This window comes from Pseudorasbora parva, chromosome 8 (assembly GCF_024679245.1).
Source record: "Pseudorasbora parva isolate DD20220531a chromosome 8, ASM2467924v1, whole genome shotgun sequence".
Lineage (NCBI taxonomy): Eukaryota > Metazoa > Chordata > Actinopteri > Cypriniformes > Gobionidae > Pseudorasbora > Pseudorasbora parva.
Genome location: NC_090179.1, coordinates 43,849,672 through 43,863,808, shown reverse-complemented (window position 1 = coordinate 43,863,808; position 14,137 = coordinate 43,849,672). Strand labels below are relative to the sequence as shown.

Below are 14,137 nucleotides of genomic sequence, written 5' to 3'. Positions count from 1 at the left end.
AAAAATGGGCCTTTTTTGTGTGATTGTTGTGGGCAAAATCCTTGATTACACAGCATGTTTTCTTTAAAGCTCCACTGTGTGATATTTTCCCCCATCTAGCGGTGTAAAGGTATATGACCATCCAGTGAATATTAGTTTCTGTTCCTCTCAATTCTGATTTCGGTTTAACTCCTACGGTGGCCGATTTAGTCCAAGATTAAGATGACTTCCAGTTCGACCTCGTCCATGAGTGCCATCAAGTGTTAAACCGCGAAAGGCGAAGCTTGAATTTACGGGTATGTCCCTCTTTGGCTACTGTACTTTCAAGATGGAGGAGCAACATGGCGACCGGCATTCGAACCCCTCACCCGTATGTATTTTCAATGGCATATTATAAACTTACCAGAATACTTTATTACCTGAAAGAAGTAAATATACACTAATGAGTGCATATATTTTTGAAAGAACGAAGTATTTTTAGCTAAGAATAAACTAAAAAAGTTACACAGTGTAGCTTTAAAAATGCAGGATATTTATGCAATGAATTTGCGGGAACTTGCAAAAGGTGCGGTTTGATGAAAAAGTAAAAAAAAAATGATTCCCCCAACACCCTGTTCTTACTAGGCTAATACCTTAATGTAAAGAGTAATTTCTTATTATCAAGTTCTGTAGCTTTACAAAAGGAATATGCTACAACTTCTGTTAAAATTAAAACAAAATATAAATAAATAAAATGTGTGCTTCCTGTTTTACAGAGGTAGCTATACCAAACATCTTCTGTTAAAATGCTTCCAGTGCAATCTCTTACCGTAACGTAAATGTACAAACTACTAATATACTTACAACTGTAAGGTTTTTGAAAATATATGATATAACCCACTGGGAACAAAAAAGTTCCCTCTTGCAACTGTTAAGCTGCATCAACTTCTGATCCATTGGGAAAATGAGATCATTATTCCCAACATTAGTCCACTAATACAGTTCACTTGAGGGAGTGAATGAAAACAAGTGTGTGAAGTTAGACAGCCGTTGTGTGTCCATCGGCTATACACTCGTTATTGCGGTGCATTGTTGGATTGAATGAGTGCACTCAATAAAGTCTACTATGGTTTCAGATGCCACTACAAATGCCGGTCCCTTCAAATAATGCCCTATTTGAGGGTATAGGATGCGATTTCGGACTATAACTTGTATAACTCGGCCTATAACTATGTAGCTCACTGGTTCAATGATGTTCACGTTGAGTAATTACGTCACTTTATAACGTCCCCCATGGCAGTGGGGGGATATGGCTTGTCTTGTGGGAAGTAAAAAACATTTTTCAACATTCTGCTAAGATATATGTGACTTTTAAGCAATGAAAATACAGGGATACATGATTATGAAAATACATGACTATCAAATCATGCCAGCCACGCATATTTTGCACGCGGAAATCTGCAATTTATGCTGTAAAGGTGCGCTGTATTTGAAAAAATATTGAAAATATTGATGAAAAAACATATACTAGGTTAATTAGTGACACAGCGTACTTTTTAAATTCTTTTTTTGAATATGGCAACATAAAACCTCGTTCAATAAAATATTTATATATTTAAAACACTGACAGCGATCCCTCCTCTATCAGCCAATCACTGTGGTCATAGTTTGCAAGCATGATGACATCATCCATAGGAACTAAGTTAACCCCGCCCTCACTCTTAGCTTAAAGGGTTAGTTCAACCGAAAATGAAAATGATTTCATGAATTACTCCGCCTCATGTCGTTGGACACCCGTAAGACCTTCGTTCATCTTCAGAACACAAATGAAGATATTTTAGTGTAAAGCTGAGAAAGGCTTCAGAAAGGCCTCCATTGGCATTCAGTACATTCACACTCACAAGACCCATAAAGGCACTAAAGACGTCGACACAAAGCCCATCTCACTACAGCGGCTGCACAATCATTTGATGAAGCAACGAGAATAGTTATCAAACAAATTACTGTTTCCCCTGTTACTGAGAATAAAATGCAGCGTTACTATAATTGAGCTCACTGAAGCGGTTTTCATCCGAACAGGCGCGCGCTCTGTCAGCGGACCTGCAGCTGTGTGTGTGTGTGTGACCAGTGCAGGAGTCAGAGCGATGGCATGTTCAATGACTTCAAAGATAGCTTTCACAAACTGGAAGTATGGCGCTATTTTTCCCTCGTTGAGGTGAAAGGTAAGAATGTTTATAACGTGCAGCTTATGCCCAGAAGAGTCTCTCCTCGTCGGCGAACGCAACTTATAACGTGAGCTCCACTTCCTAAGGAGGAAACAGAGCCACGACATTAAAGACACCAAAACTAGGTTTTTCTCGCGAGAAAGTGTGTAAGCCTGCCATACAAACAAGACTTGAGAACACTTCTTGATAAACTTTTTTGTGAATAAGAAAATACTTCAAACAGGCTACCGTATGTCTACCAGTTGTGTTACAGTTTTAGAATTGTAATGTGCACTACAAAGTGTCTTTATAAATTAGGCTAATTTGTATTATTATTATTTTCTAGTTTTGGTATAGCCTACTTTTCTTAAGGAGCATCATTTATTTTTAGATTTATTTGATGGCCAGTTGGGGTCTGTGCAATAAATATTACAGTTATATATTTAGTTTTATTGTTCCACTATAGTACTGATATTTACAATAATGTATTGCATTTGATAGGTGTCTCTCACATTGTCCCACAGCAACATTAAAATAGTGTAGATTAGTGCACAATGTTTTATAATAATAATTTATTCTATTTAGTGTCCATTTCATTCATTTAACATTTAATATTGGGGCACTCAAGTTATTTTACATATTTGAACATTTAAAAAAAGTTATAAACACTTGTCTGTTGTACTTATGTACTCATTTTTTACAGTAACGAAAATAGTTACTTTCCCTGGTAACGAGTTACTTTTATTATAGAGTAATTCAATTACTAACTAAATTACTTGGAACAAGCAGCGAGTAACTATAACTAATTACTTTTTTAAAGTAACGTTCCCAACACTGCTTCCGTGTCGGTCTCGCTCCTCCTCTTCTGGGTCATGAACGTCACGGTCATATTCTCACGCATGCGTCGAGTTCACGTCAATAACTTGGTGGATAAAGTCGTTATTCTGATTTTTGTGCACACAATAACTAATTTTGTCGCATTGTAAAATGATTGTGCAGCCGCTGTAGTGAGATGGGCTTTGTGTCGACGTCTTTAGTGCCTTTATGGGTCTTGTGAGTGTGAATGTACTGAATGCCAATGGAGGCCTTTCTGAAGCCTTTCTCAGCTTTACACTAAAATATCTTCATTTGTGTTCTGAAGATGAACGAAGGTCTTACGGGTGTCCAACGACATGAGGCGGAGTAATTCATGAAATCATTTTCATTTTTGGGTGAACTAACCCTTTAAGACTTATCTCTGTTCCTTAGTAAAAGTTGCCCTCAGCAGCTTTGTGATTAAATTTTCAGAGAAAACTTGAACTAAAAACTTTTACTGCTATTTAGGAGAACTCTTAGTGATAAGATAAAATATTTTGTGAATACGGTCCCAGATTCTGACCTGGTGTCCTTCTCGTTCTCGGCGTTGAGTCTGTTGGCCTCCTGGGCTTTCTCCGTCATCCAGCGCGTCACCAGCTCCTGATTGTCCTCCATGGTTTTTCGTAGTTTCTCTTCCAGAGCGCTGAACGTGATCTGCAGGGCATCGTACTCGTCTCGCAGCGTCTGATTGGCTCGTTCCAGATCCGCTAGAGAGTTTCGGAGGTCGCGACACTCCCCTTCCAGATGGGAGATCTGCTGCTGATACTCCAACATCCTGAGCAAACGCACATAAAGCAACATAACGCGATTGTTCATATCATCTCAAAATGTGAGGGTAATGGCGATCTGAGTCGTGCTTTAGAACGTGAATAACTGTAAAGTGGTTTTGAGTTTGATTTCTCTCATAATGTAACAAGACAAATCAAACGTAAAGCTTCACAAGACAAGTTATGGATTCACACGTCAAATCCTTTGTGCAACACCTTGGTGGAAATGGGGAAGAACGGCAAAAAAGTGTGTTTGAGTGCGTGTACGAGTGAGAGTGTGTGTGAGAGAGTATGTCTGTGAGTGTGTGTGAGGGAGAGAGAGTGTGTGTCTGTGAGTGTGAGTAAGCGTGAGTGAGTCTGTGCGTGAGAGAGAGAGAGTGATTTAGCGTGTGTGTGATTAAGTGTGTGTGATTTAGTGTGTATGAGTTAGAGTGTTTGTATGAGTGAGAGTGTGTCTGTGAGTGAGTGAGTCTGTGAGTGTGTGTGTGCGCATGTATGCGAGTGATTGATTGTGTGTATGTATCCGTGAGAGTGTGTGTGTGTGTGTGTGTGTGTGTGCACGACAGGCTATGTATGAGAGAGAGAGAGTGATTGAGCGTGTGTGTGAGATTAAGTGCGTGTGATTTAGTGTGTATGAGTTAGAGTGTTTGTATGAGTGAGAGTGTGTGTGAGAGAGAGTGTGTGTCTGTGTCTGTGAGTGTGAGTGAGTCTATGTGTGTGAGAGAGAGAGAGAGAGTGATTGAGCGTGTGTGTGATTAAGTGCGTGTGATTTAGTGTGTATGAATTAGAGTGTTTGTATGAGTGAGAGTGTGTCTGTGAGTGAGAGTGTCTGTGAGTGGGTGAGTCTGTGAGTGTGTGCGCATGCGAGTGATTGAGTGTGTGTATGTATCCGTGAGTGAGTGTGTGTGTGTGTGTGTGTGTGCGCGACAGGCTATGTGTGAGAGAGAGAGTGATTTAGTGTGTATGAGTTAGAGTGTTTGTATGAGTGAGAGTGTGTGTGAGAGAGTGTGTGTGTGTGTCTGTGAGTGCGAGTGAGCGTGAGAGAGTCTATAGCCCCGTTTCCACCAAAATTACCAGGAAAAATTTGTACCAGGAACTTTTTACAGGAACTTTTCTCCCCCCCAGACCTGCAACTGTCTGCGTTTCCACCGCGATAAAGTTCCGTGAAGATTAGGCAGATTAGTCCGGTGATGTAGGACTGCGCGCGACTGCTCCTCAAGTCAGTGACGGACAGTAATCATTTTTGCGCGACCGCAAAAACGAACAAAAAATGATGACATTTTTTTTACCGACTGAAAGATTTAGTGGACTGTTTACATGAGACGTCATCTAAACCGATCTGGTGTTTACATGTGATGACTTTCAATCGCAATCATTTTGTCACATGCAGTTTGTCTGCCGCATCAAAAATGTCAACGCTGTTTTCTCCAGCAGCTGGGATGTGTTAACTGTAGCCATAGCAACTCTTAACGGCCACCAGGACTAATACAGTATTATATAATAAGATATTTATCTGTTGTAAAGTGTAATAATCATCTCAGAAAAAAACATTCTTCTGTCAGGCGCAGTTAAAGTAAAAACTGCCTGGGGCAATATACGCTGTGTCATTACTCCAACATTATCTTCATTTTCTTCATAACTTACGAAATAAAAAGTTTACCCCTCAGAAAAATGAGCTTTCCTCTCTTGTCAACATGAGCGCGGCGCGCGCTGTCACGGCATGTAAGGACGCACACTTAAAAGTAATCGGTCAGGTCGTTTACATGGTGAAAAATATAGACTGTAAAAAAATGAATAACGAGTGGAAGAGATTCAGGCTGTGCTGCTTTTGCTGGTTTACTAAAGAGGTAATTAACAACGACAGAAAAGAGCAGCATATTCAGAAAGCTTGTAAAGCTAGATTTAAAATGACAATGTATATTATTATCAGCTATTACGGACATTGCACGTGAGATGGCTGAGACGAAGGCGCGCCATCAGACAGAGAGCAAGACTGATATTTACTGAACGTAGACCGAACCTCGCAAAAGACTTAAAAATGCCGGTTGAACTAAAATGCTGCGTGAGCTCAACCAATCAGCATGTTCAGCGCCTAAGTCCCGCCCTCGAAAGTTCCTGAACTTTGAAAAAGTACTACCTCGCGAGCAGGGCCGTTTAGAGGGGGAAATATTTACCCGGAACTTCATTTAGACCCTGGTTCCTGCGGTCTAAACACACCGAGTACCACCCAAAGTTCCTGGGGAAAGTTCCTGCGGTGGAAACGGGGCTTATGTGTGAGAGAGTGAGTGAGTGAGTGAGTGATTGAGTGCGTGCGTACGAGCGAATGTGTATGTGTGTGTGTGTGTGTTTTTTGTACATGTATATAACTGCATCTATAATATTTATGTCCCAGTAAATTATTTATTTTAAGTGGACTTAAATAAATTGTTAAAATGTATGTATGTGTGTGTTTGTGTGAGTGTGAGAGTTGCACAAAAGATTTGACATATGAATCCATAACTTGTCTTTTTACCCATTCATGAAATCAAACTCAAAACTACTTTACACTTTTTTTCTCATAACGATGAATTCTAGCCTTTTCACAATCAAGAGTAATTATAATAATCGCACATCTCTCTATATAAAGTTGGACATTTATTATGTGTGCATTATTATACAGTAGTCACGTAAAGTATACAGCAAATCTGCTTGATTGTTTATTTCATTGAAAAATGTAAATATTATAGCACCAGATGTGACTAAACCATACAACTATATTAAGCTATTATAACATTAAAATCATGATTTTCTGCAAAGCAACTTTAAAAACAATTTATATCATGAAAATAAATGAGGCTTGACATAAACATAATCTGCTGATACACACAGTGCACACATAACACACTCACTTGGCTTCATTGCTCTGGATCTCTTTGTCTTTCTGCTGAATCTGGTTGTTTAGTTCAATCACATTCTGAGCCAGCTGCAAACACACACACACACACACACACACACACACACACACACACACAAGAAAAGACATTTGAATTGCCAAAGAATGATTTGAATCATGTTCCTTTATAAACAGCAACTGCAATATATGAATAATGCCAATCCAAATCACTCAATCTGAGTTTGTAATTGATTTAATGAATAGGATGGTTTAAACTCGTTCACAGTGATCTACGAGTCACAAGACGACGATTGTAAAGCTACTCTAATGATGACGAGTGAAGCTGTTGCGTATGTAAATGTGGTCGTTGACATGTAAATGTGAGTCTTGTCACAGGTCTGAGATCAGCAGCTGACGCTCACCTCTCCTCTCTTCTTGTGCAGCTCCGTCAGCTCCTCCTGGTGTTTGATTCTCATCTGAGCCATTTCCTGCTGCAGGGAGTCACTGCGGCTGCCGTCAACGCCCGGACTACACACACACACACACACACACACGTTTGATTTACCAGACTTCCATTGATTTTATATCAGGTTAATTATATTTTCTATGGGCTAACCCCAAGCCCTTCCCCTAAGCCATCACAGAAACACTAGATTTAAATAAACATGTTTTGGCCGATTTATAAGCCTTTTCAACTAGTCATAATTTTTCACTTTATCCACAACTTTCCCGAACTCTGACCTCTCTCATGATCGCTAAGGCAACGTAGAACACGCCGGTAACGAACTTCCGGTTTACATTAGTCTGTACTGTTATCAGCTAAACGCTTGGTTGTATTATGAGGATTCAGGAGTAGACTTTTACAACAACGCTTCAGGCAAAATGATCACGTGTCCCAGATGGTCGCATGGATCTGACTATCTTACAGTAACTTACTAATATCTGCAGCACTAAGCGATTCACCTGAGTTATGCGGTGCAGACATTTTTCCACTGTGTGGTAGGCCGGCTTGGCTGTTCCTATGATCCACGCAAGAGTTACCTTCCGTCCATGCGCCTGTAAATCGATTTTATTTTATTATAAATAAAGGTTTATTTGTTTCTAGTTATTCATTTTGTTCGATATTTCCACTTTGCGGGAGTCCCGCAAAATAATTTTATTTTCCCGCGACACGCACACAATAATATCTTACCGCCCGCATCTGCATTCACTATTAAATATGATCCCGCGCCGCACTCGGTTGTGCTGAGTCCCGCGGGAGTGCATGTCTCTATTTAACGTTAGGTTGTTTGAGCGGTCTTCTACACATTAAATCTGTAAATTATTGAAAACAATAAACATACCCCTTGCAAAAAATGATACAGTTGTACTGCAGTATTTTAAAATAGGTTAAACTAATATATTATACTAACTCAATAATTACATTTACAGCAATGAAATATTAATTTTTATTACAATGCACTTACATTAATTGAAGTTCATGCATCTATTTTCATGTTGATTAAAAAAACATGAGACATGATCTCAACAATTACAAATATTAAAATATAAATATTACTTCTACATCACAATTCTTGAGTTTATCTGAAGCTCGTTGGGCATTGGATGGAGTGTGAAGGGTGCTAGCAACATGCCAAACGGGTCCGTTTATGTTGCATGGTTTATAGAATCAAGGTTTCGGAGGTGAGACCGCGGCGCTCAGCGCTCATTAACGCCGGCGAGAGCAGCCTTAACTCGGCTCGTCCTTCTGACGACTGCCGCTGCCTGGCAGAAGCCCCTCCCGTGACGCAAATACGCGTCTGTTGTGTAGTGAATGAAGCGAATAGAGTCAAAATGTTCAAGCGTCCAAGTTCGCGCGAATAGCGCTATTTATTCGCGTTACTCGCGTCTAGCGTGAACGCAGCATAACTGTTATTTGTGCTAAACCGGAACTGAGATACCGTCAACCGGAAGTATCGAGTGTCATGGCGACGCCCACTAAGACTTGCAGGAAAGTTGTGGATAAGTGAGAACATTAGGCCCTCACAAGTAAAGCCGAAACACACAGAGAAACATACACAAACAGACACACACTCACACACACTTGCGTTTTGGCCGATCGGATCACAAGTGGTCGATGTTAAAGGAAGTGTGTGTAAGGTTGTGGCCAAAACTGGTACTGCAATCACTTTAAAATGACTGTAGAGCGGTGTATCCCCCTCCCCCTGACTCGAGGTTGCCAGATTGGCTGAAGGATCAGCAGGAACGTTTGTATCTGCAGCTGTGGTAACTAGAGCAGATCTGGCAACCCGAAACACTACTGACTTCGTGATTGGTCGATTAGGTGGAGGGCGGAGCTTCAGGCCAAAACACATTGTTCACAGACATCATCAACATCAGTTGAGCTGCGACAACTACTTTTAAATGACAATATCCTGGCCGGACTACTGTTGTCAGTGATAGAAGTATTTGAAATAAACATGATTTCTTAATGTCTAGTGACATATCGGCCATTTTATGATTCATTGAAATACATTTCTTACATACAGTTCCTTTAAATACAGGTGTAAATGGGGTCTAAAACATTTTGAGTTTGTCCACTTTCGTCCACTTCCACATTTGACCGGATTGCTTTCGTACTGCAAATGCTCATGTGGTCAATTACACTCAAAAGACACAAAAGACCAGCCAATAGCATGCGAGATGTCTCAACACTGCTTTGACTGGGCAGTAGCACTGTGTGATTTTACAAAAATGCTTCAGTAATTTGAGAAATATATATATATTTTGTTTTATAAAACCACTCTCCGCCTACTTACCTAACTCGTGAACATTACGAGACGCACGCTAGGCAGACAGGTTTTAAATTTTGTCGGCTGGAGACACAAGTTTGTCCTGAAGATGAAAAAACATCCCAAGCACAATGTTCTCTCCTCATTTCTTACACACACTCACAGCGTTCGACCGGTCTCGCGTCAGTCAGAGCAGAAACTAAAGCTGGTGCTCTCCGTGTGTTTCTCCGTCGTCTACGATCGCGTTCATATGCAAATGGCGTGAGCTTATTTTGTCCATTAGGTGGAAAGATCTTAAAAAACAAACATACATACATACCCTCCGCTCGAAGACATCAGGACAGAAGTGGTTGAGCGCGGACAAAGGCGACGGATTTAAACACCAGGTGTAAATGGGAGTGTGTCGCCTCGTCCACTTGTGATCCGATCGTCCAAACACATCTTAACAGCAGCTGGAAATGACTACTGATCGTGTTCCTTTTTTGTATTATAATTGTTTCCTCTTCATGTAATGTTCTTCTTACTACACATGTCATTTCTTCACCTTAAATGTTACAACAGATTACAAACGATGAAAATAAAATACCTGAGGTCGTGTCTGTTCTGATGCTCATACTTGTCGGTCTGGAGACGTTCCGAAAAAACAACCTGAAGATCAGACCTCTCCAACAACCGGTTATCTGGAGAGAAAGTGTGTATTTAAATTATATTATATGACACAAGAGATGACATCCATGTGCATTTGAGTGGCTCATGGTTTACACACACACACACACACACACACACAACTTTTATAATAATATTAATAAAAAGTCTTACACTGGTGTATGATTTCCTCAAAGGCCTGACGCTGAACTCTGTCTCTCTGTTTCAGCTGCTCAACAACGTGACGTTTCCACAAACACCCGACTCCACGTCCAGCCATCTCCTCCTGCACACACACACACACACACACACACACACACACACACACACACACACACACACACACACACACACACACACACACACACAGTTTCTTAATTCAGGGCACGTTCAGCCCACAGGGAAAAGAGGAAGATCTCTCCTCAACTCAGGAGGAAGTGACTCAAGATCAAACACGAGAAAATGAAATGTGTGTAGTCATAGTTTGAGCTGAAATTACTTCAATAAACACACAAATTATGGATCATTACTCTAAACCAGGGCTTTTCCATCCTTTAGATGCCAAGGACTTCCAAGTATAATCATCATCATGCAAACTAATTTTTAGTTTTATTAATATTTTGAATTAGCTTTAATAATTGTATTTAATTTGAGTTAAAAATATATTAAATATAGCTGTTTAGGTTTAATTTATTTTTTTAATCAATTTTAATATATTTTTTGGTTTCTTTATCATGCAAAAGACGATTTTAACTTTATTATAGTTTAATATTTTTGTTTTAATTTTTTTTTGTTGCTATTTTGATATGTGCTTTTGTACTTGTATTAGTTTTGTTGTTGTTGTTTTGTTTTAAATATTGCTTTTTAGGCTTTTTTATCTTTTATAAATTAATATTTTATAAATTAATATAAATATTTTTTTCATTTATTTATTTCTAGTCAATAATTTTAGTGCCAAGGCAACATTTCAAATGTTCGTTTAAATAAAAATGTGTATTTTTAAAAATTAACTGAATGTATTTGTTTATTTACAGTTAATTAGATATATATACAAACATTTAATTAAATATTACATTATATAATACTTGAAATATCATTAATGCACATTCAAAGAGTATTGTCCATATAAATGTAGAAATTCATGGTATGTACAGTTATATTTAGCATCTCATTTCAAGAGCAGAACAGTTTTTAATCAGATATTTATGCCAATCAGTAATAATCAATCACACGAGGTTTATATAAATCAGATAATGAGATCTGCCATGTCATTCCAGCTGCAGGATAGATATAAACCTCACATGATGCTGAATCACGTGTGCTGAAGACATCTAAGACAGTTGACGCATAAAACAGGACAAATGGAAAATATAAATAATAATACGACGGGGGGAAACTGCCAGATTTCAGACAGATATGCTATAAGAGTCAATATAACAGATCATTTGTCACAGCGCCTTCCAATAACACACTAAATCAATTGCAACCTGATTATAAACAGCGGCATTATTAATAAACACTCAGTAGTTGTTATGTTTTTTAGGTATTTTGATGTGCTGTGTCAGATTTGCACCAGCTAATCGCTGCAATTGACTTTCACTTTCAATAAACAGCAGGTTTACTTTACCTCACAGCATCTAAGCGTGTCCTCGCTAGTTTAGGTGAATTCTTCTTAATGATAAACAAGAATTAATCCGTCTAATAAGAGCCAAACTGTGTCATCTGAGGTCTATTCGGACAGGTTTCTCGCTAACCCACTCCAGCCTGAAGGATCACGGACGCCATTTTGGCTCAACAGACGTACGTTTCCTGCTGCGCCGTCGCAGGCGTTTGACGTCATGAGCACATGTTTTCCCTTCAAAACCAAACTTTATTTGAGGTCTTCATGACTCATGAGTAAACGAAAAGAGCAACAGAAATACATAATAGTCATAGTTTTCATTCGCGGAGCCCTGTAGGGCAAAACCGCCATAGAACTGCAGAACAAGACTAAATCGTAAAACAAAAATATAATAAGAATAGGCTATTAATAAAGCAAAAATATAAATTAAAATGAACAAGATGCACATTTTGTACACTTGTGCTCCACATACAGCAGCTGCTGCAGTATTTTAATCACTAAAAACAGCGGAACGTTTTTAAATCGCTTAACGTGAAAAACACTATTATATATTACAGTTAACTGGAGCCATTGTTATCCATAGTATTTGTTTTCCTACTATAGAAGTCAATGCGTCCAGTTAACTGTTTGGTTACTGACTATCATCAAAATATCTTCCCTTGTGTTCAGCTGAAGAAAGAAATTCATACAGGTTTGAAACTTGAGGGTGAGTAAAGGATGACAAAAAAATTTATTTTAAAGTGAACTATCCCTTTAAGCTTTGTCCCCGTTGTAGTTTAATTCGCAGGACTGACACCAGTTATTTTCTTTTACTGTCTATGGTTATTTTGCCAAGAGATTTTCTTTTTATTATTTTATATGTCAGGAGAGAAAGACAATTTTCTGGGAGATGGTCTGCATTCCAGCTTTCTCTGATTCTGGTCTAAAGTGTTGGGTTTTTATATGCTGAAAACTACATTACCAGACAAACAAGCAATGTCCATTAAAATGGAATGTATAAATGTATAAGTCAGTATAAATGTATAAGTATACATGGAATATACAGCCTAACAAACCATTAAGTATACATTAGCATGGCATGCATAACTAAACGCTGAGTACACATATGCATTTAAACTTAGACTACACTCACACATTGGTCTTACAGTCAAACGGTTCTCTTTCTATACTCAGTATTCAAGCATACAATGATTACAAATGATTATAAATACAATAAAAAGTAATAATACAGATACATAATATCAACTGATAATGAATATTAATAAAAGGTAATATTGAATACTTAAAATTAAGTCTACATCTGTAACCACAAGTGATTTTTTTTTCATGAATAAGTCCCAAAAAGTCAGCGTGTTCCTTTAAGGAAAAGATGATATTAGTTTGCTTCTGCTCTTCATAGGTGAGAGTGGATGGGGCAAATTATTTATGACCTTAAAAGAGCTCAGCCAGTGTCACTACAGGAGATATAAAGACCTTCTTCAATTCTAAAGCATTACTATACCGTAGCTTTTTAGGAATGATCTGCTTGAGAAAAGTAACATTCGCGTATTTTTTTATGTTTTCATTAATAAGCTTTAAAGGGTTACTTCAGCGATTAGCATATGGCCTTGAATCAGTAGAGACTCTGGAGTATATTCAAATGATTGTGCTTTCCCCCCTCATATCCCCCTGAGACAAGAGATTTATGCATTTTATTTCTGGAAACATTCCTCCTATGATGCAAATTGATGATATTTGCATCATAGGAGGAATGTTTGGCCAAAGGCTAAAGACTACAGCCAGCAGAGGGAGCCATTTCCGCATGTTTTGAATCCGCGCATGAGGGATGGAGATCACACTCACAGCACAGCTCAGCTACAGGCACTCATTTAAACGGAGATATGGAGAGCAGTGTAAGTCTTTTAACTTCTCAAATTAATTTCTATGAAAGTTAAGCTTGCAAAGGCATGAACTGAAACGCGCCAGACTGAACTCGCGTTGTGAATGTATGCCGCGAGTGTAGTCGTGATTACCTCAGCTCTCATCACGAGAGCTCATCAGCTCATTTATCTGACTCCTGCAGTTAGTGCTCAGTGCTGAGAGACTCGCGCGGCGACTCACTCATTATATTGAACAGACACGTTCAGTTTTTAATTGTAGTGTCTTCTCCAACTCAGTCACAGTAATCCAGTAGCGGTGGCTTTGGGAATGGCCTCACAGGGCAGCGAAGCATTCTGGGAATTGTAGTCTTTCATCCCCATGAGACAAAAATACATTTTCTGTATTTTCTCAGTCTAGAAAGCACCAAATTCACAAATAATTTTACATTTCTACTGCATTGATGACCCAGTTTAAATACAGATTCATCTTCCCAGCGCTGAAGTACTCCTTTAAACTACTATTTCCTCATACAAGGCACCTGCTGTTGTAAAACATGTTGTAATATTGCACCAATGCTATTGTTA

The 14,137-nt window shown here is 38.8% G+C and overlaps 1 protein-coding gene and 1 long non-coding RNA gene across 6 annotated transcripts in view; both read right to left on the bottom strand.

Annotated features, from left to right (window-relative positions):
* The window catches only part of atg16l1 (ATG16 autophagy related 16-like 1 (S. cerevisiae)), a 32,364-nt gene extending 20,453 nt beyond the window's left edge, over window positions 1-11,911 (bottom strand). For 2 of the 5 annotated variants that reach the window (XM_067451388.1, XM_067451390.1), the window contains exons 1-6: window positions 11,700-11,911; window positions 10,247-10,358; window positions 10,014-10,107; window positions 7,079-7,184; window positions 6,673-6,746; window positions 3,541-3,792 (exon numbers count right to left, since the gene is read on the bottom strand). In XM_067451388.1, the coding sequence (XP_067307489.1) occupies window positions 3,541-3,792; window positions 6,673-6,746; window positions 7,079-7,184; window positions 10,014-10,107; window positions 10,247-10,352 (632 nt within the window). In that variant the 5' untranslated portion in view covers window positions 10,353-10,358; window positions 11,700-11,911. Of the gene's footprint in view, window positions 1-3,540; window positions 3,793-6,672; window positions 6,747-7,078; window positions 7,185-9,746; window positions 9,944-10,013; window positions 10,108-10,246; window positions 10,359-11,699 lie in introns of those variants that run through there. The other 3 variants (XM_067451392.1, XM_067451391.1, XM_067451393.1) reach the window with 3 other exon arrangements.
* Window positions 1-14,137, bottom strand: part of LOC137084870 (uncharacterized) — a 104,946-nt gene that overhangs the window by 20,453 nt on the left and 70,356 nt on the right. The window lies entirely within an intron of this gene.